General features: G+C 37.9%; 2 protein-coding genes across 8 annotated transcripts in view; both read left to right on the top strand.

Moving 5' to 3' along the window:
• The window catches only part of LOC120413289 (uncharacterized), a 36,644-nt gene extending 24,668 nt beyond the window's left edge, over positions 1-11,976 (top strand). For 3 of the 4 annotated variants that reach the window (XM_039574028.2, XM_039574027.2, XM_039574029.1), the window contains exons 5-7: positions 3,835-3,982; positions 4,203-4,490; positions 10,507-11,976. In XM_039574028.2, coding sequence (XP_039429962.1) covers positions 3,835-3,982; positions 4,203-4,490; positions 10,507-11,666 — 1,596 coding nt within the window. In that variant the 3' untranslated portion in view covers positions 11,667-11,976. The remainder of the gene's footprint in view (positions 1-3,834; positions 3,983-4,202; positions 4,491-10,506) is intronic. The other variant, XM_039574030.2, reaches the window with a different exon arrangement.
• A 4,850-nt stretch (positions 11,977-16,826) lies between these two features.
• LOC120413299 (abl interactor 2) lies at positions 16,827-21,610 on the top strand. Of its 4 annotated transcripts, none has more exons than XM_039574058.2 (4): positions 16,827-17,160; positions 19,490-20,271; positions 20,778-21,256; positions 21,288-21,610. In XM_039574058.2, exons 1-3 carry the CDS (start codon positions 17,045-17,047, stop codon positions 21,248-21,250), a joined length of 1,371 nt encoding a protein of 456 aa, XP_039429992.1. In that variant the 5' UTR covers positions 16,827-17,044; the 3' UTR covers positions 21,251-21,256; positions 21,288-21,610. The 4 variants fall into 4 exon arrangements, with proteins under 4 accessions (XP_039429992.1, XP_039429991.1, XP_039429993.1 ...); XM_039574057.2 differs by having other exon boundaries at positions 20,778-21,255; positions 21,314-21,610; XM_039574059.2 differs by having other exon boundaries at positions 20,778-21,255; positions 21,319-21,610.
• Positions 21,611-22,334: the final 724 nt, after the last annotated feature.

The raw sequence follows: 22,334 nt of genomic DNA on the forward strand, positions 1-22,334 counted from the left end.
AAAAAAGCACTCCGAGATTTTGGGGTCTATCGATTCCTTACACCAAAGCGCATCTCTGTGCAAAAAATAAAAAAACATTCGTTGATGTAGTTTTCGAGATACAGCCCTTTTAAGATGTTACATCCGATTTTTAATAAGAAAACCAAAACAATCAATACAATTTCAGCACTTTAAAGAATATGCATTTCGAGATAAAGTTGTTTTTTGCTTCATGTGACTGTCAAGTACCTCTGGGCCAAGTTTCAGAAGGTTTGCTGATGTAGTTCTCGAGATACAGCCATTTTAAAATGTTATTTCAGATTTCTTCAAAGAAAATCCATGAAATCAATTTAATTTCAGCATTTTAAAGAATATGCATTTCGAGATAATGATGTTTTTTGCTTCATATGACTGTCAAGTATCTCTGGGCCAAGTTTCAGAAGGTTTGCTGATGTAGTTCTCGAGATACAGCCATTTTAAAATGTTACTTCCGATTTTTTCAAAGAAAATCCATAAAATCAATACAATTTCAGCACTTTAAAGAATATGTATTTCGAGATAATGATGTTTTTTGCTTCATATGACTGTCAAGTATCTCTGGGCCATGTTTCAGAAGGTTTGCTGATGTAGTTCTCGAGATACAGCCATTTTCAAATGTTACTTCCGATTTTTTCAAAGAAAGTCCATAAAATCAATACAATTTCAGCACTATAAAGAATATGCATTTCGAGATAATAATGTTTTTTGCTTCATATGACTGTCAAGTAACTCTGGGCCAAATTTCAGAAGGTTTGCTGATGTATTATCTCGAAATGCATATTCTTTAAAGTGCTGAAATTGTATTGATTTTATGGATTTTTTTTTTCTTTGAAAAAATCGGAGATAACATTTTAAAATGGCTGTATCTCGAGAACTACATCAGCAAACCTTCTGAAACTAGGCCCAGAGGTACTTGACAGTCATATTAAGCAAAAAACATCATTATCTCGAAATGCATATTCTTTAAAGTGCTGAAATTGTATTGATTGTTTTGGTTTTCTTATTAAAAATCGGATGTAACATCTTAAAAGGGCTGTATCTCGAAAACTACATCAGCGAATGTTTTTATTTTTTGCACAGAGATGCACTATGGTGTAAGGAATCGATATACCCCAAAATCTCGGAGTGCATATTTTTTTTCATAATAACGGTATTTTGAGCACCGTGGACTCCATATACGGGTGTGGGTCTCGTGGCGCAGGGGTAGCGGCTTCGGCTGCCGATCCCGATGATGCTATGAGACGCGGGTTCGATTCCCGCCTTATCCACTGAGCTTCTATCGGATGGTGAAGTAAAACGTCGGTCCCGGTTTCTCCTGTCTCGTCAGAGGCGCTGGAGCAGAAATCCCACGTTAGAGGAAGGCCATGCCCCGGGGGGCGTAGTGCCAATAGTTTCGTTTCGACTCCATATACACAAAAATGGCTTATAAAAGCGTAGAATGACATGTCTACAAAGTTTCATGGAAATCGGAGAAGGTCGAGAAAAAAGTACCTAAAAATTCCTGTTTTGGGCTGGAATTGCTCGCTAGATCTTATCTTTCGAATGCAATGTGGTGCTTAAAATTTGCCCTGCGCTTTTTCGAGATATTTAAGTTTTAAATTTGCAGTCCAAATCGACGTGTCAAAAATTTAAAATGTTTGTTTTTTAGAGCTCACCATTTTTCGGGAAACCATTTCCACTTAATTTTGCGATCTGGACCATTGTGCATTGGCAACACTGCCAATTTTTAAACTTCGGCTGGGTTGCCAAAAGTTGCCTTTTTTAGCTGGCGATTGTCCACGATCCATACAAAAAAAATAGGCTTGGACAATTGTCCACGAGGGGTAACAGATTCCCAAAAAAGTGTCCACGTGGTTTATGGATGGTCTCTACATTGAGCTCGATAATAAAAGATATTTTTTTTATTCCTGATTCGATTATCCGAAGTAAAAATTATCAGTTTTTTTCCATGGCACTAAAAAACTTGTACATAGCTTGTAGCCTTCAATTTTTAAGGAGACTTATTGTGGATTTAGCTCGTAGCTGGATTTTCTGGCATCTTCTCACGGTCATTGGAAACGGTCTTGGATAGACGTAGGGGTAGGAGTTCCCAGTTGGAGTTAAAAAGTTCAATTTATAGAAAAATTATGGATTACAATTTTGGGTTTTTATCACTTCTTCACATCAGGAATAATTGTTTGAGAAAAAACTTTTATTTTTAATCACATGATCACCTCTAATTCTGGCACGCTGGGTGGTGAGACGAAGTGAGGGGGGGGGGGGGGGGGGGGGTAGGGAATTTTGACATTTTTATGCCCGCTTCTGGCCCGCCGCCTATTTAGTCGGTCGTTGAACCGACGGTCCGAGTCCAGCAAGGAACTGATCGTACAATATATTTATAAGGAGGAAACAGTGACGTAGAGCAAACTCAAACTGAAACGGTTAAGGGCTTTGGTTTAGCAATTATTAGGGGAAATATACCCTTTCTAATCAAACACCTATCTTCGCCATATGGAAAGTTTGATGACCGATTAAAGCTCCAAAAATATTTTTCAGGGTATAAACATACCAGCAACAGCACCGCCTCAAGTAAGCACGCAAATGTATGCCACTTACTGGCCAAAAAGATCAAATTTAATGCACTTTTGATCATAATTTCTATTTTGCGAGACCATTTCTCATCATTTTGGTGGCACACACATCCACACGCAAGATGAGAGGTTAACTCAGGGTTAACTGCTTAACGAAAGCCGCCATCAATATCTTTTCACTTGCGTTAACGATTTCAAAGCGCTCAAGATATAAAATTGCTTCCAGCTACCGGCAACATGTCCTTTTGCCCATTAGTTAGTCATTCACTTGAAAAATAATCCCGAAACATGTAAATAGGGGAAATATACCCTTTCTCAGCCTATTTCTATTATCGGCCTATCAGCACTTTGATCATGAATTACAGCTTTTATAAAGTGTTTTTGACTATACCAAAGTAATAAATAGCTCAAATAAAAGTGAGCAAGCAACTCTCAATTGTTGAAACATCTGAAAATGTTGATTTAATAGAAGAAAACGGCAAAAGTGATGAGAATTGGTCGAACGGCTTAGTGTGATTAAAATGGGTATATTTCCCCTAATTAGCAAGCACCATCAAAAAAACAAACGCGCCAAGTCGTTTGACGTTTCAATTTTGAATATCCATAGAGTTATCTACGTGCGCATGTATTGCGTGTACGTACACGAAACAGATTGAGGTTAAATTTTGTACCGCCCAGCAAAACAAATGGTGTGCTAGTGTGCGTGAGCTCGGCCTTAGATAACTCTATTCCAATCGAACGCTGAAGAAAACCGAGCGAGGAGCGAAGGCAAATAACGAACAAAGGGTGGCCACAAACACCACCAACATGCTGGTGCAGTGCCTGTTGGAGTGAGCATGTGCTGCCAGGAAACTTTCGCTATAAATGCTACTTTTCGTGAGTGTTCGCTTAAAATTTCATCAATTTTGGCAGCACTAAGCAGACCCAAAAGAGCGCTGAAAGTCAAAAAGAACTAAGCTGAAAATAGAAAAATGGGCGTGGCCCAATCCATTCTCGACTGATTAGAATATATTTGGGAAATATTTTTTAAATGCTTGTAAAAGGAATAGAATAACTTTTAGTTAAAGTAAAAATAAACAGAAATGTTCACAAAAAGATGCGCTACTCGTTGGTGTACTTGGTTTTAGTACATTTCAAAGAACACTCCAGATTATCCAGTATCATTCAAACACGAACGCTTATTAGGCTTAAAATGGGTATATTTCCCCTAGTTACATTTGATAAAATGCGGTTATTTTGCTTTCAGGAGCTGCAACTGCACCTCGGCGTTCTTCAGCAGCACGCGGCCCTGATCAGCAACTCGAACAGCGTCACGTGCAACGTCTGCAGCAAGATCTTCCTCGGCGTGGACGCCCTCAACGAACACATCAAGTACTCGCACAAAGAAGTGGCTGGTAGGTTTCTTACTGAGAATTCTATGCTAAGAGTTAGTTTTTTTTAGTTTAGTGAGTTGGACATTAATCGAACTGGTCGATACTAACCGATTCGTTCAAATCCCGTTTTTCTTTTGCCTTTGTTTTTTTCCGGACCTTACTCTTCTACTACCACTACTACTACTATTGTGTACCTTCCCATCATAAACCAAAAAAAATGTCCACCCCGTGCCTGTCACAGAGTACAGCACTAAATGTCTTGAGGAACTGAAACATAGCATTTCTTACACTCCAGTGAAGCGCAGGGTCGCGAACCATCCGTGTCCGATGTGCGGCAAGCACTACGTCAACGAGGGATGCCTGCGGAAGCACCTGCTGACCCACCCGCGGACGCCCGGCGGCACGCCCGGTGGCCTCGGCGGGATGGGCGTCGGCGGCGGCATGGGAGGGGGCGTGGGCGGCCCGTTCCGGTCGAACCTGCAGATGTGGCCGTGCTCGGTGTGCCAGGCGGTGTTTACGCACGAGACGGGTAGGTTTTTTGCTGGTGTTGTTGAAATTGCATGGTGTTTTATAACATTTTTTCGTATGTTTTTATTAAACTATAATAATATGATTAATTTTCTTTGATTTATATTTAAACAATTATTTTTTTAGTAACATTGAAACATAAAACAAAATATCAAAAATTACCAAAACTGTGTTTTGTATTCAATAAATTTATAAGTTTTTAAGTTTTCCATTTTTCCAAGTTAAAAAACTTTAAATTGTTAGTTAAAGTCTTTGATTTTTTAAGCTATTTAAAGTTTTTAGTTTAAACAAGTTAAAAAACTTTAAATTGTTAATTAAAGTCTTTGATTTTATAAGCTATTTAAAGTTTTTAAGTTTTTCAGGTTTCAATGTTTTTGAGTTTTCGAAGGTTTTTAAAGATTTAAAGTTTTTGCAGTATTTCAAGTAACCCAATTATTAAAAGATTTTTAAGTTTTGAAGTTTTAAAACTTTTGGGAGTTTTTAAATTTTTCAATTTTAACAAGCTTTAAGTTAAACTTTAACAAACCTTAACAACTTAACAAAACTTAAAATTTGTAAGTAAACTTTAACAAAGTAAAAAAACTTCAAATTTTTAAGTTAAACTTTAACAATTTTTAACAACTAAAAAAAACAATTTTTTAAGTTAAACTTTTACAAACTTGAACAAATTAAAAAAAACTTCAAATTTTTTAGTTAAACTTTAACAAACTGCAACAACGTGAAAAAAAACTTCAAATTTTTATGTTAAACTTAAACAACGTAAAAATAACTTCAAATTTGTAAGTTAAAATTTAACAACTTAAAAAAAACTTATATTTTGGAAGATAAACTTTAAAAACTTCTGGAAAATTCAAGTTGTTTAAGTCATTTATTTTTAAAACTATTTTTAGTTTTTAAGTTTTCGAAGTTTCTAATGTATTTGAGTTTTCGAAAATTTAATGTTTTTGAAGTATTTCAAGTAACCCAATAATTAAAAGTGTTTTAAATTTTGAATTTTTTAAACTTTTGAAAGTTTTTAAAGTTTTTTTAAGTATTTATGTTTTTAAGTTTTTAAACTTTAACACCTTAAAAAAACTTCAAATTTTTAAGTTGAACTTTAGCAAACTTTAACAACTTAAAAAAACTTTAATTTTTTAAGTAAATTTTTAACAACATTATAATTTTTTAAGTTATCATAGATTTTAAAGCTATTTAAGACTTTCTAATGTTTTGAGTTTTCGAAGTTTTTAATTTTTTCTAAGTATTATTTGAAATCCAGTTATTCATGTTTTCATGTTGTTCTTAAATTTGATTAAATTAAAGCTATATGACAGCGGTAAATTTTCCTCGTATGTTACTATAAAACTAAAATAATCTGATTAATTTTGTTCAATTTACAGACAATCAGGTTTTTTGCAATGATTTTCAAGAACACAAAAATACAACTACCAAAAATTACCAAAACTTTTTAGCATTCATTTAATTTGTTAGTTTTTTAGTTAAGTTTTTAAATTAAACAAGTTAAAAAAAACATCAAATTGTTGTTAAAGTCTTTGATTTTTTAAGCTATTTTAATTTTTTAAGTTTCGACGTTTCTAATGTGTTTGAGTTTGTGAAGGTTTTTAAGGTTTTAAAGTAAGTTTTTTTATTTCAAGTAACCCAATTGTGAAAAAGTTTTTTTATGTTTCAAAGTTATTAAACATTTGGAAAGTGTTTACGTTTATAAACAACGCAAACAAATTAAATTTTTTAAAGTGAAACTTTAACAACTTAAAAAAAACTTCCATTTTTTTTAGTTAAACTTTAACAAATTTTAGCAACGTAAAAAACATCAAATTTTTAAGTTGAACTTCAACAACTTAAAAACCACCAAATTTTTCAGTCGAACTTGAACAGACATTAACAACTTAAGAAAAACGTCAAATTTTTAAGTTAAACTTTAACAACTTTGAAAAAAAAACTTTATAAAGTCTTTAATTTTTAAACTATTTAAAGTTTTAAGTTTTCAAAGTCTCTGATGTTTTAAACTTTTCGAAGTTTTTTTTAAGTATTTTAAGTATGGGACCATCCATAAACCACGTGGACACTTTTTTGAAAATCTCGAAACCCCCCCCCCCCCTCGTGGACAATTGTCCATACAAAAAAAATCTTTTTTGTGTGGAGCGTGGACAATCGCCATACCCCCCCCCCTTAAAGTGTCCACGTGGTTTATGGATGGTCCCTATTTCAAGTAAGTTTTTTACTTTGGAAGCCTTTTAACTTCAAACTTTCAAATTTGAGAGTTAAATTTTAACACCTTAAACAAATAATTTTTTAAAGCTTTTTTAAGATTTAAGTTAACGAAGTTTCTAATGTTTTTGTGTGTTTCGAAGGTTTTTTAGGTTGTAAAGATTTTGAAGTATTTCAACTTACCCAATTATTTGAAGTTTTTTTAAGATTTGAGGTTTTCAAACTTTTGGAAGTATTTTTTTTAAGTTTTTTAACATTAACAACTTAAAAAACTTCAATTTGTTAGTTAAACATTAACAAACTTTAACAACGTATAAAACTTCAAATGTTTAGGTAAAATTTCAACAAACTTTAACAAATTAAAAAAAACTTCAATTTTTTCGGTTGCTAAAGATTTTGATTGTTTACGCTATTTTAAGTTTTCCAAGTTTCTAATGTTTTTGAGATTTCGAAGGTTTTTATGGCCTTAATTTTTTTTGAAGTATTTCAAGTAACCCAATTATTACAAGTTTTATATGTTTTGAAGTTTTAAAACTTGTGGATGGTTTTTTAAATTGGTTCAAGTTTTGAGACTTTAACAATTTGTAAGTTTAACTTTAAGAAACTTTAACAACTTAAAAAAGTTCAAATTTTTAAATTAAACTTCAACAAAATTTAACAAATTGAAAAAAAACTTATAAATTTTAAGTTGTTACACGGGTCCCCCACAGACCGTTATTATGAAAAAAAAATTTCCACCCAAACCAATGATTGGACATGGTTCCTGGGACCATTCTGCACCTCTGGGCCGAGTTTCAAAATATTTGCCGGCAGAAATTTCGAATACGGTCAGTTTTAGTGTTTCGAGTAGAAATTAAGGAGAAATCACATGTAAAATGCGTAGGAAATGAGCAAAGCTTCAATGTTTTAACTCCAAAACATTAGTGGTCATGGTTTTACATTGTATTAACATGTAGCAGAATGATATAAAAACGATTTACAGCACTGACTTAGCTGGATTAAGCCTAAGTCAAGTGACTTAGGTATATAATTTACAAGTTTATACCTTAATATTAAAAAAAAATTCTTACATCAAGAAATTTTAAGTCAAGGAAAACTAGATTGCACAAAAATTACTTAAAATGAGGTGACTTTGAGCCTAGGGGTGACATTGTACCAAATTTAACGATTTTATAATAGCCAGATAGCTTAGTAAAAAGCTCGATAAGCTTGAATTGCAAAGTATAAGCGTTGCAAATATTGTTCTAAGATTATGTTGTCCTCTGGCATAAAAAGTTCAATAACTAAAAAACACTAAAAAAATAGATAAAGCTTTAGTTTCGTAAGCCTTACCGTTTGACCCCGCCAAGGGTTTAGGACACAAGTCACATTGAAAACTTACATCGCCTGTACATACTTGACTATACCGGTTTCGGTGTTAGAGTGTTGAACGTGGTTGCCTCTCACCCCAGTTTGGCTGGTAATGTTGTAAAGCGAACAATTTGATTTGATTTGATATTTAACTGTACTATTTTCATGTTTTCAAAAGATATGCCAAGCTTGTTAAAAGATCGATTGTGTTTTCACATTGGGCAGAAGTAGGATTTGTTTTGATGAATACATTATTAGTGAACGTTCTTGATTATTAATATTATGTTTTATTGAATCCTAACTATGAGTGTATCAACATTATTTTATTCAATTATGAAATGTTATTTTATTTTATGACGATAACTGCAATGTTGGAAAATAATTGGTTGGTTTGAAATATTAATCCTGTGGGAAGTTGTGCCATTAAACTTTTGCTAAGTATAATCATTACACAGGACAACAAAAATATATGAGCTAAATGATAGCTGGAGTCACTAGCGTGCACAGGGTGGGGCAACATGGGGCAACTGCCCCACCATCCACAGAAATTTGTTCTAAAACGTGCATATTATTACCCCACCTTCCTCAAAGAGCTGGGCACGCTAGTGGCTGGAGTACTCTCCGGATTTCATTCGCAAGGTTGAAATTTGTGAACGATTTAAAACAAAAAGGACAATTTTATTGTAACTGCCATGTCACAAACTTGCCACGTAACAAAAATTTGTTTCCCTATTATTCTGATTGTTTTATTTGATTTCAGTAGAACTGAAAGATGTGAGCATTATTTTCAAATTAGGAGGATTCCAGATGATTTTAAATTTATTTTAATTAATTTAATTTTAAATAAGAACAAGCAGATTTGCGTAGCAATATCATCAAATTTCTTTGTGGGAACATAAATGTCACCCCTAGGCTCAAAGTCACCTCATTTTAAGTAATTTTTGTGCAATCTAGTTTTCCTTGACTTAAAATTTCTTGATGTAAGAATTTTTTTTTAATATTAAGGTATAAACTTGTAAATTATATACCTAAGTCACTTGACTTAGGCTTAATCCAGCTAAGTCAGTGCTGTAAATCGTTTTTATATCATTCTGCTACATGTTAATACAATGTAAAACCATGAACACTAATGTTTTGGAGTTAAAACATTGAAGCTTTGCTCATTTCCTACGCATTTTACATGTGATTTCTCCTTAATTTCTACTCGAAACACTAAAACTGACCGTATTCGAAATTTCTGCCGGCAAATATTTTGAAACTCGGCCCAGAGGTGCAGAATGGTCCCAGGAACCATGTCCAATCATTGGTTTGGGTGGAATTTTTTTTTTTCATAATAACGGTCTGTGGGGGACCCGTGTGTTAATGTTATTGATTTTTAAGCTACTTTAACTTTTCCAAGTTTCTAATGTTTTTTGAGATTTCGAAGGTTTTACGGTTTTAAAATTTTTGAAGTAATTCAAAGGTTACCCAATTATCAAAAGTTTTTTTTAAGTTTTGAAGTTTTTAAACTTTTGGAAGTTTTTTAAGTTGGTTTAAGTTTCTAAATTTTAAGTTAAACTTAAACAACTTAAAATAATAATTTCAGGTTGTTAAAGTCATTGATTTTTAAGCTATTTTAAGTTTTTATGTTTTCGATGTTTCTAAGGCTTCATCCATAAAGTACGTCACGCTAAAATCGGCCAAAGTTTACCCCCCCCTCCCCCCCTTTGTCACGCTTTTCCTATACTTATAACATGCAATGTCACACTTGCTCAGACCCCCCCTCCCCCCCTAGAGCGTGACATACTTTATGGATGACGCCTAATGTTTTTGAGTTTTGGAAGTTTTTTATAGTTTTGCTTGAGTTGTTGATGTTTTTTTAATTCATTGAAGTTTTTTTTAAATATTTTATGGTTTTTAAAGTTTTTGATGTTTTTGTTCAATTTTCGAAGATTTTGAATGTTTTAAAAGTTTTTGAAGTGTATCATTTAATTCAAATACTTCAAGTATTTAAAGTGTTTTAAGTGTTTCAAATATTCAAGTATTTCAAGTATTTCAAGTATTTCGAGTATTTCAAGTATTTCAAGTATTTGAGGTTTTTCAAGCATTTCAAGTATTTCAAGTATTTCAAGTATTTCAAGTATTTCAAGTATTTCAAGTATTTCAAGTATTTCAAGTTTTTCAAGTATTTCAAGTATTTCAAGTATTTCAAGTAATTCAAGTATTTCAAGTATTTCAAGTATTTGAGGTTTTTCAAGTATTTCAAGCATTTCAAGTATTTCAAGCATTTCAAGCATTTCAAGTATTTCAAGTTTTTCAAGTATTTGAGGTTTTTCAAGTATTTCAACTATTTCAAGCATTTCAAGTATTTCAAGTATTTCAAGTATTTCAAGTATTTCAAGTATTTCAAGTATTTCAAGTATTTCATGTTCCAAAAACATTTAAAAAAAAACTTAACTTTCATCTTTTCTCACCCCCAGGTCTCATCACCCACATCGAGCACATGAAGATGGACCCGAAGCACCAGTTCGCCGCCCAGTACATGTTCTCGAAGGCGGTCGCCGAGCAGCGGGAAAAGGAATCGCAGATGCAAATGGGCGGCGGTGGAAACGGAAACGGTTCCGGTCCGTCGATGATCTCCGTGAAGGAACTCACGCAGAACAGCATCTCGCCGTTGAACTACTCGGAGAATTCCTCCACGATGGGCTCCGAGAAGAACGGCGAAGGCGGAGGTGGTGGTGGCGGAGGAGGGTTCGAGAACCACCGGTTGTCGAATGCGGCGGCCGCAGCCGCTGCCCACGGGCATCCGTTCGGGGTGGTTCCCGGGGACAATAACAACAGCCAGTTCTCGCGGATGATGATGCTGCAGGAGCCGAAGTTTGATCCGGATTTGATGCTTCCGACGGATGGAACCTCGTCGGCGGTGCAGGCCGCGGTTGTCAATTTGGCCACGGCCATGCGGATCGGGCAGACGTTCAAGAACAACTCGATGCACGGGGATCACCACCTGGGGCAGCCGAATCTGGGCGGACCGCTGAAGAAGAAGAGTAATTTCATCAACTTCAACGAGATGAAGTACCCGTTGGCGAACCGGCAGAACTACCCGTCCGCGGGGGATTCCCCGGTGGGCGCGGGTGGGCTCGGTCAAGGTGGAGGTGGGGGAGGGGGCGGTGGCACCGGCAGTGGCCAGAACCCGTGCGGACCTTCCTCCGAAACGGCCATCCGGATACAGCAGGCGGAGGCGATCCTCCGATCGCAGGCTGAAGCTGCCCTCCGGTTGGCCGTTTCGCAGGCCCAGGCCGTAGTGTCCTCGAATGCCGGCGGCAGCATCAACTCGGGCGCCGGTGGCCATCACCACCTGGGACCGCTCGGTAACTCACTTGTGGGCAGGTGCAATGACGAGAGCAGATCCAACGAGAACTGTCCGCCCTTTGGCGACCCGAACGGGGACCATCTGAGGGCGGTCATGAGGGAACACCACGCTCACCAACAGGCCCAGCAACAACAACAGCAACAGCAGCAGCAGCAGCAGCAGCAAAACAGCGACGAGTGCCATCAGTTCTCGCAGAGTCCGGTGCCGCGGAACGGGCTGGATCTGACCGACGAGTTCCTAAAAAGTGAAAACGTACTGAAAGGGTGAGAGTAGATGTAAATTTTGATGCCATATTATATTTAATTTAAATCAATACAAAACGAGACAGAATCATTGCGAGAGATGATGCAAAACTAAGCGAGGAGAAGGAGTGGAGAACAATAGCAAAAAGAGATTAAACGAAAAGAAGAAGAAGAAGAAAAAGTGTAAAACAGCATAGCGAGAAAGAAAGAGAAAAACGATGAGATGAAGAAGAAAATTACACATAGATTATTATACGATAATCTGGGACTTGAATGTGTGAATCAATAACTAAATGATAAATAAAAACTGATGCATTATGCCATATTATAAAGTATGTTTCGAACGTTGTTTTATTTGTATATCACATTTTAAGGGCGATCCATAAGCCACGGATTTTTTTCAAATCCAAAATTCGCTAATTGGAACTACTGACAGCTGTCAAAAGCTTAATACCACGTGCATCAGTTTGACAACTGGTGTTGACGTTTAAGTACTTCTTTTTTTAATTCGAATACGTTCGAACTAGCGAGCATTCAAATTAGCGGACATTCGAAGTAGCAAAATTCGAATTAACGAATCCTCTCTGTATTTGCTTATTTAATACAGCATTTCATGCATTGATCATAGGTTATGTATGGTATGCACTTTGGAAGAAACCGGTCAAGAAAATTTTCAAATGGAAAGCAGCGGTAGCGAAAGCAAGCCAGAAAGGGCGAAGAAAAGCCCCAAGAAAACATTCCCTCTCTTTTTTTTCTGCCGTTCGTAAAGCTGTTTCTTGACCCCCTTTCTTTTGAAGAGCATATCGACCCTAAGCAAAATTTAGATTTTTTTATAATTACAAAACAAATTAACAAATCATGCACACCAAATTTTGAACTGATATTTCAGTAAAATAAATAACTGAATGCGATTCAGTAATCATCAATATTGCTGAAATTCGGCAATGAACAAAAACATTGCTGAAAAATCAGTAACTGCATATCTGTCAAACTGAAATGTCACTTATGACTTATTGTTTGGATGCTGCCGAGAGAAAATCCTTTTTTCAACTACCGTAAACTGGGGTCAATCGGGACACATGGGGCGAATTGGGACAGCAGTTTTAACCATGTTGGAGCACAATATTTTGATTTTTCTGGTTGGTTTCGGTTAGAACAGACTCAGGCCAACAAAATGTATACATCCATTTCCAAATTTAAAAGCTTTAAGTGCTCTAAAAACTGCTGTCCCTATTCAGACTGTAGTCCCGATTCACCCCAGGTTACGGTATAGGTTGTGTTTTTAAATTTTGTATTATGATCTTTAGAAACAAAAGTAAGAAAAATGTGAAAAACAAATGCTTCAATGCTAACCACCTGTTTTTTTTTATTTGGAAAATTGATGAAATAAATATATAAAAATCAGTACTGGAAACACTGTCAAATGTCAGTTAACCGTCAAAGTGACAAATGTCAGTTAACTGAGAATTCAGAAAAATCTAAATTACCGAATTGTTTACTGAAATTTCGTTAGTAGAAAATTCAGTAATTTTTTAGAATACTCCTGTCTCACTAAATAAATACTCCTGTCTCACTAAACAAATTCTCCTGTCTCACTAAACAAAAAAAGCAAAAAATGTCAATTTTTTTAATTGGACCTTTTGAAAAAAACACAAGACTCTCGAGTTTTATTTTAAACAAGACTAACATTTCAAAAGGGCCAAACAATCAATATTACACCCTTTTAAAACGTTAGTTTTGGTTCAAAAAATCTAAAAATATTTTTTTCGAAAAGATCGCAAAATTTCACGAATGTCTCAGACTTAGCAAACTTCAAGTTTCCTATTTCTTTTTCTTAGGCCGCTGTATCTCAGCAATCAGAGGTCCAATCTTCAATGTCTCTTAGACAATTTTATAGCAAAATTTCTGAACCTTAGAAAAAATATTTTCAAAAATGGTCTCTCAAGATTAGTTACTTTTGAAATTCGAAAAACTGCAAATATTTCACTAAAATCAAATTTTTGGTGGCTATATCTTAAAAACAAGGCACTTTATCAAAAAATCTGTAAATTCAAATTTACATGAAAAGTGAGGCCAAACAATTTGTATGCATAAAATTTCGATTTTTTTTTCAAAAATCACTGTTTTTTTCTAAAAATCATAAAAAAATTGCGGGTTTTGGTCCTCTAAAACATATAAAAAATCTAAAAAAAAAAAATACTGATTTTGGGGAATTGAGTTTAATTACCAAATTGATCAGAAAAGTACTTTAAAGGTTACAGATTTTCGAATAATTACGTACAATATTTGTATGAACAGCTGCCAAAATTGAAGGTCATAGGAAAGGCCCCCACAAAGCCGCTACAGCTCCAAAGGCTTGATTTTTGAGGCAATTGCAAACCTCTTTTTACTACTAAGCATCCATCTACCCCGGGATTCGAACTGACGACCTTTGGATGGTTAGTCCAACTGCTTACCAGCGACTCCACCACAGAGTAATCCAGAGGACGCAGTCCGAACAAATGTCATCGAATTTTGTGGCTGCGTTACGGTTGTTGTTGTTGGATTTTCCTAAAGGTAGCAGGCGTTATTTATTTTTTCAGGCGTTATGTTTTTGAACGGATATTTTAATTAAATCTAGTAGCCAATAATTAAAAATAATTTCCTGTCAAACTGACTTTCGTTTTGTTTAGCAAAAAAATATTCGACGGGCCGATCGTGAAAAAAAAAATGGAAGGTGTCCTGTTTTGGTGAAGGAGACCTCGAACTGACCTCGTCTCTGGGCCATCGGAAAGTCGGCTTTGAAGAAGCGTCCTGTTTTGCTGAAGGAGGAAATCCGCCAAGCTCGGAATGCGAAGAAATGTTTATGTGTTTTTTTTATATATGTTTGAATATATTTTGGCAAATAAAACTGTTAGTGGCTATAAACTCGGCTATAAATTTAATTTATATAATGGAAATTGTTTCTAATTTCAAATGAAAACCAAACGAAGGAAATATAAAATACGAGGGACATGTTTTTTTGGGAGCTGCGGGGTTTTTGATAGCAAGAAAACTGTTTAAATGAGTTAACATTGGTCACATCAACTCCCCCTCCCCCCTCCAAGGCCGGGAACACAAATGCAATGTATCACAAATCAACAGAATTTGGAACTTCGAGCGATGGTACTTTTGAGAGTGGATTGAAAAATGGGCTGCGAATCGATAACTTAAAACTCTGGTCATTAAACGTAAGCCAACACCTACTTGGAATTAACCTCTCGGTAGCATTTCAATCAAGCAATTAATCAGCCACTGGCGACGTACGCAAACCTGTGCAAGCCGAGGTGCAAGTCAACTTACACATCTGCATGCATTCAGTGGTATTTTTTCCAAGACGTTAAGACGCCCTGCGGCTCGGGAAACGCCTTTTCCAATAACGTCATGATTCGAAATCCGGACACTTAGTAGCCTATCATTTTTGTTATAGCTGGCAAAAAATCATGCAATAAGTTGTAAATGTAGAAACATCATCAGAATGTAGCATAAACAGTCAGTTTCAAGAAAATGCATGCAAACTATGTCTTTTCTAACAATTTTTCATCAGAATTTTAAAATCAAAGTGACTTGTTGTGCTTCGATTCCCGGACACTGATAAAAGCTGATTCGAAATCCGGACACTTTTGCTTCGAATTCCGGACACTCGACTTTTACTTATGAATCGCAAAAATTTGGACTGAAATGTTAGTGAATGGCATTCTTTAGGTCTCAAATAAGCCGTTAATATCAAATCAATCGATAGTTTATATAAAAATTTGCTAGAATTTAAGGAAATCGAAACCATAAATTTCTGCTTTGCCTTCCCGGTGCTTCGAACGCCTATGAAATATTTCTAGTGAAATGTTTCGCATTTTTGGTAAAATTATTATTTTATTGTATTTAATTGTTTTGGCATTAACTACAGCGTTCAATCAAAATTTAAATGAAAGTTGATGTTGAAATTCATCAAATAACACAGTTTTGACATTCATAATGCGAACTTATATCCAAATAACTAATTAAACAAGATGAAGTGTCCGGGTTTCGAAGCGTCCGGGAATTCGAATCATGACGTTATTTACCGAAAAAACAGATAACAGTTCGAAACCAACCTAAAAATTATGAATTTTCAACTGATTGAATCGGATTGAGTAATGTTTCGAATGTCTGACAAGAAAAACTGTCATTGAAAAACGTAACGCCTCTGAAAAATCCAGTGAACTAAGATAGCAAAGAAATAGCTTCTCAGTTTTTCCTGAAGGGGGGATGTACCACGATGTACCGCGTAAGGCAACCATAAATTAAATACCAGTGCTCCCTCTGGATTACTCTGTGACTCCACCGAGGCAGGATCCAGGGAGACGACCCCTACACCTGGATTGAGCTAACGGCCTAACCCTCTAGGTTAGACCGGGGCCAACATTTACTTCCCCGTCTGACGGAAGGCGTGGTCAGACAAATCTCGTCTCGAAAAATGCCACCGGGACCGTCTGGGATCAAACCCAAGCCGACTGGGTGAGAGTGATAATGACTGACACATTTAAAAAAGTCAAACGGTTGTTTTTTCATTGATTTTTAAAATATGATAGGTCCATTCGGACTATGTCTTCAAATTATATTTAAAAGCATCGTTTCGTTTCAAATATCATCATCCTTCTTGTTGTCTTAAACATTTAAACTTAAAAATTTCATAAATTCAGCAAAAAATGACTAGGAATTGAGTAATAATCGGTAAATGTTTGATAAATATTGTCATACACATAAATGGGATTTTTTTCCCAAACAGTTGAAACCTAAATCAATTTCTAATAAGAAAAATCCAAAATGCAATGCACGTGTCCCATTGGACACAGCTACAAGCCATAAATTATAGCTTACTACCTCTGCCCTCTGCAAGCAGTCACTGATTTTATGGCATGCCTGAGCAAACTGACAGTACGGTTTCAAAGCATCACTGAAAGAAGGTGTGATTTCAAAACGTTCAGTGTTTTGGGGACAACACATGTTTTTTCTGACGTTTTTGCTTGAATATTGTTAATTTTTCTTTGAATACATTTAATAAAATTTTCTTTAATCTAGATTTTTTCAATTAGCAAACAAATAAAAAGATTATTACTTTAAAATGTCACATTCTCATACCTTCTTCCTACACTCACCCATACAAACGTCAGTAACTCCTCACCTTCCATCGCGCCCACCTTGCTCTTCCCAGGAAAAAGTCAATTATTTTCTCCACTTGAAAGTAGCGATCGGGAACTCGGCGACAATTTCGCCAAATTCCTCGCCGTAAACCCGGTTCTGGTCACCGATTCCGCCCGGAACCGTCGCAGCCGTCGGTCGTGCGCGTTGATCCGGTGATTTTCGGTGAAATCTTCCGCGAAAAAGTGACATTTTTTTTTTGGAAAAATGGACGACCTGATTACTCTCATCCGGACGGAGATTCCCGAGGGCCGGCAGAACCTGCAGGAGAGCTACACCAACCTGGAGCGGGTGGCCGAGTACTGCGAGGACACGTACCATCGGTAAGATTGGGATTTGTGGACGTTTCGGAGGGTGGATCTGAATCGATATTTTGACACATTTGGTGGGATTCCAGTGGCGTTGGAGGGGAAAAGAGGGGAAGTGGAGTACTTGGAGGGGGGTCACACCCACGATGATTTGTCATCAAAATAGGCGTTTGTTTGGGTTTTGTTTGATTTGTTTATTGAATTTGACTTTTGGACAGTTTTTTTTTCTAAAAGAAATGCACTCTGCGTGAGTGGAAACAACTGACCGAAATTTGACGGTCTGACGGTTTTTGCAATCGTGCTTCCTGATGTGGAACTTCTTCAGAAATGGCAGTGTGAAACACTGTGCTGAAAATGTGTGAAAAATGTTTTTTGTTTTGTTTTTTTTTTTTCACATGTAAACAACGCAAACCAGTCTATTCTTTTACGTCAGCTGATGTTTACACTAGGAACAAGCAAGTTGGACTGTTTGTTTACAGTCATCCCACATATTCGGAACACTTTTGTGATAATTTGTCAATAGCATGCCAAATGCATCTATTCTGTCTTCCCTACTATTTTTAGGACCTTTATTTGGACATTCTCTTGCTATTTCATTAGTAAAAGTAGTATTTTTTGAACAAAAAACCTCATTTCTAGACTATTTTATCCAGAGCAGCAAAAACTGCCTCCAAATTGCCTATTCCATAATTGTGGAACACCTGAATTTAACTGATATTTTTACAAAAAAAGTTATCAGACCATTCATAAAACATAACTGAGCTTGAGTTTCGTTGGTTTCAGTGCGTGTAGTCTTTATTTTGTGAAAATTATGTACTCATGGAGAGAACCAAAGTTTGTTTACATCCGTAAGAAAAAACTGTTCCGAATTTGTGGATTTCAATGGTCAAAGTTTTTCTTCAAAAACTTGATATAAATGTTAAAATTTGCAGTTGTTCGATACACCATTCGAAATATCGCAAGAAAAGCTTTCAAATGAAGGTAAAAGCAAATCATTAAGTTCAATTATCGATTTTCTATGATTTTTTTAACATTGGCCGATCTGTTAACAGTTCCTAATATGAGGGATGACTGTACTTTAAAGAGTCTAAAAAATATAAAAACTTTGAACTTCAACTTGAAGACTTGGCGACTTGAAGACTCGAAGACTTGATGACTTGACGGCTTGAGGACTTGACGACTTGAAGATTTGACGACTTGAAGGCTTGACGACTTAAAGATTTGACGACTTGAAGACTTGAAGACTTGCGACTTGTAGACTTGACGACTTGAAGACTTGACGATTTGAAGAATTGACGACTTGAAGACTTGACGACTTGAAGACTTGCCGATTTGACGACTTGAAGACTTGACGACTTGAAGACTTGCCGACTTGAAGACTTGACGACTTAAAGACTTGCCGACTTGAGGACTTGTAGACTTGAAGAATTGTAGACTTGAAGACTTGACGACTTGAAGACTTGACGACTTGAAGACTTGACGATTTGAAGAATTGACGACTTGAAGACTTGACGACTTGCGACTTGTAGACTTGACGACTTGAAGACTTGACGATTTGAAGAATTGACGACTTGAAGACTTGACGACTTGAAGACTTGCCGATTTGACGACTTGAAGACTTGACGACTTGAAGACTTGCCGACTTGAAGACTTGACGACTTGAAGACTTGACGACTTAAAGACTTGACGACTTAAAGACTTGCCGACTTGAGGACTTGTAGACTTGTAGACTTGAGGACTTGTAGACTTGAAGACTTGTAGACTTGTAGACTTGTAGACTTGTAGACTTGAGGACTTGTAGACTTGACGACTTGAAGACTTGACGACTTGAAGACTTGACGACTTGAAGACTTGCCGACTTGAGGACTTGTAGACTTGAAGAATTGTAGACTTGAAGACTTGACGACTTGAAGACTTGACGACTTGAAGACTTGACGACTCGAGAACTTGATGACTTGAAGACTTGACGACTTTCAGACATGAAACGCTGATAATTACGTTACAATGTTACCATACACGCTTCATACCAACATGCAAATCCCATGAACTTGCCGCCAAAGGGCAAAAAAAAAGCTTTCCGAAGAAAATTGCCACTTTTAGCGTAAAGATACAGCTGATTGGAGCAATTATCGTTTCAGTCAACCACTAAAACAAGTCATTAACCGGTGGGCGGGCAATTGTTGTCGGCACATCTTCAATTTTAAGAGTCATTTTCACTTTCGCTTGATAACCCCAAATCTCCCACGCTCCAAATTTGTGCCGGCTTTTGTTTCAGCGCAACTTGGTGGGAATTCAGCGAGAGTGTCGTCTCTAACCGGTGTCTCTTTCTCCCTTTCTTCCGCAGATCCGACAACAAGAAGGCCTCGCTGGAGGAAACGAAGAACTACACGACTCAGTCGCTGGCGAGCGTCGCGTACCAGATCAACACGCTGGCGTACAACTTCCTGCAGCTGATGGACCTGCAGGCCACCCAGATGGCCGAGATGGAGTCCCAGATGAACCACATCTGCCAGACGGTGATGATCCACAAGGAGAAGGTGGCGCGGCGCGAGATCGGCGTGCTGACCGCGAACAAGGTCAGCACCCGGCAGTACAAGATCGTGGCGCCGCTGAACCCGGAGAAGCCGATCAAGTACGTCCGGAAGCCGATCGACTACGCACTGTTGGACGAGATCGGCCACGGAATCGCGCTGACCAACAACAACCACAAGAAGCACCGGGTTTCGAGCCAGGGCTCGATCCAGTCGCTGGCGGCCAACATCTCGGTCGGTCCTCCGCCGACCACGAAGCCACCGACGCCGCCGCAAATGTCTCGGAGCGCCGGCCACACCGGAACGCTCGGCAAGAACGCAAGCAACACGGGCACGCTCGGTAAGGCGTCCCGCGAGTACCGGACGCCACCGGTGGTCATTCCGCCGCAGGTTCCGTCGCACTACGCGCCAAACTTCCCCATGGGACACCCGAGACGGACTTCGGGCGGGGAGCGTGGCCCCGGATATAGTGCGCTGCCGATGCCGCCGAGCCAGGTGGCGATGCACCATCCGCCGCAGGTCGGAATGGTGCACCCGATGCCACCGGCCACGACCCAGCACCAGTCGACGTTCGACGAGCGGAACAGCATGCCGCGTAAGTACTTCGTTGCGTTGTTGTTTTGGTGTTTGTGGTGTAGTGAGTGTGTTGTTTGGAATTTACAATTGCCCGGAAGTTCCCTCTAGAAAACAGTTCTTTAGGAAAATCCTGCGATTGTAATGAAAAAGTTGCAGAGTTGCAGGAGTCAATTTTAAATAACAGTAAAATTGACACTGTGCAACAGTGTAAATATTGACAGATTGACAGCTTGACAGATGTTTACTTACCTGAAAATGTTAGTATCACTTACCCCACTTACCTGATTCACTACATTTCACACTTCACATTGAAACTACTAAAACAGCTCACAGGGTACCTTGACTCTGACGTCCGTGATCGTGAAGTGACGCAAAATTCAAACTCTCCGAAAAAGCACTTGTACAATCCAAAACTCGTACCTTACCAACACTGACACACCCTTAACACGCCCCACACCCACACCTTTAGCTAACCCTCTAACCTGTAAATAAACAAAAATCTCCGGACCGACGCAAAATCGGCAGTCCCCGCAAAGGGCCATTCCCGAGAGTTGGAATCATTTCAGAAGTTCCCCTCCAAATTTCCAGCACCGCCGTCTCCGCTCACGGTGACCCACGAAATGCCCGACCACGGCCACATCGGAATGCACACGCTCAGCCGGAACATGCCCCGTCCGGGGTCGCAGTCACCGCCGCTGCCGCCGCCACCGCCGCCGGAGGAGTCGGACCACGCGGACTTTGGCCGCCCCCGGAACACCCAGAGCCTGGTGGCGCCGATCGTGCCCGACGACCAGAACCTGCCCGGCTGGGTGCCGAAGAACTACATCGAGAAGGTGGTGGCTATTTACGATTATTACGCGGACAAGGATGACGAGTTGAGCTTCCAGGAGAGTTCGGTGCTGTACGTGCTGAAGAAGAATGATGACGGGTGGTGGGAGGGCGTGATGGACGGCGTTACGGGGTTGTTCCCCGGGAATTATGTGGAACCGTGCGTTTAAGTGAGGTGAGAATTGAGAGTGGAAGCCTCCACAGTAATAATCATGAGTTATGTTTCGTTTTAGGATAGAAATTCCATGATCAACAAGTAATCGTAGAACAGCGCCGTATAGCAATGAGATATTCCAAGGAAACCTAGCCCGTAAGCTTCGAATAAAACGCGTTTACTTTATTCCTACAACTTGATCCGGAACTGAAGGAGATCAGTTCGCTCTTTTAAAATTCTGCATTTTCTTCATATTATACGACCCCCTACGATAAAGGACATGGTAGAGCTGCGTATGCTTCAAAAAGGCAAGTTTATAGAATTACAATTCGTTTAGTTCACAATAAAGAGTAATAATGCTTATTTATAACAAAAATTGTTTGTTTGATTTAAATTCCGAAATGAAAATTCCCAACAAGAGTTTCATTCAATCTCTTTCGCGTAGTATTTTGTTTTTTTTTTATTTTCACGATTTCAATTTTTGCATATATTCGCATTTGGGACATATGTTTTCCATCGAACCTATTTTTGACATTTTCTTCAATTCCGTCATTTTTGTCATTTTTGGTCATTTTTGTCATTTTTATTATTTTTGTTATTTTTGTAATTTTTGTCATTTTGGCCATTTTGGTCATTTTTGTTGTTTTTCCATTTTTGTCATTTTCGCATTTCAGTGATTTTTGTCATTTTTGTCGTTTGTGTCATTTTTGAGCAGTGCGCAGTGCGTGGCCGAATGGTTACGCTGTCCGCTTTGTAAGCGGATGATTCTGGGTTCGATTCCCATCTGCTCAAACCTTCCATCAGATGAGGAAGTAAAATGTCGGTCCCGGCCTTGGTTGTTAGGCTGTTAAGTCATTCCAGGTGTAGGAGTCGCCAAGCCTACTCCTGTGGAACAGCTGGCGGCGGTTGGACTCGCAATCCAAAGGTCGTCAGTTCAAACACTGGGGTGGAAGGTTCCTTGGAGTAGAAAGATGTTTGGGTGCTCTCCCCATTCAAGCCTTCGGACTCCTAGGTTCGAGCAGAAACTTGCAATAGAGACCACAAATGACCCGGGGGTCGTTAATGTGGATGGTTTGTTTTTTTGTTTGTCATTCTTGACA

Source organism: Culex pipiens, chromosome 1, assembly GCF_016801865.2.
Source record: "Culex pipiens pallens isolate TS chromosome 1, TS_CPP_V2, whole genome shotgun sequence".
In the NCBI taxonomy this organism is placed as follows: Eukaryota; Metazoa; Arthropoda; class Insecta; order Diptera; family Culicidae; genus Culex; species Culex pipiens.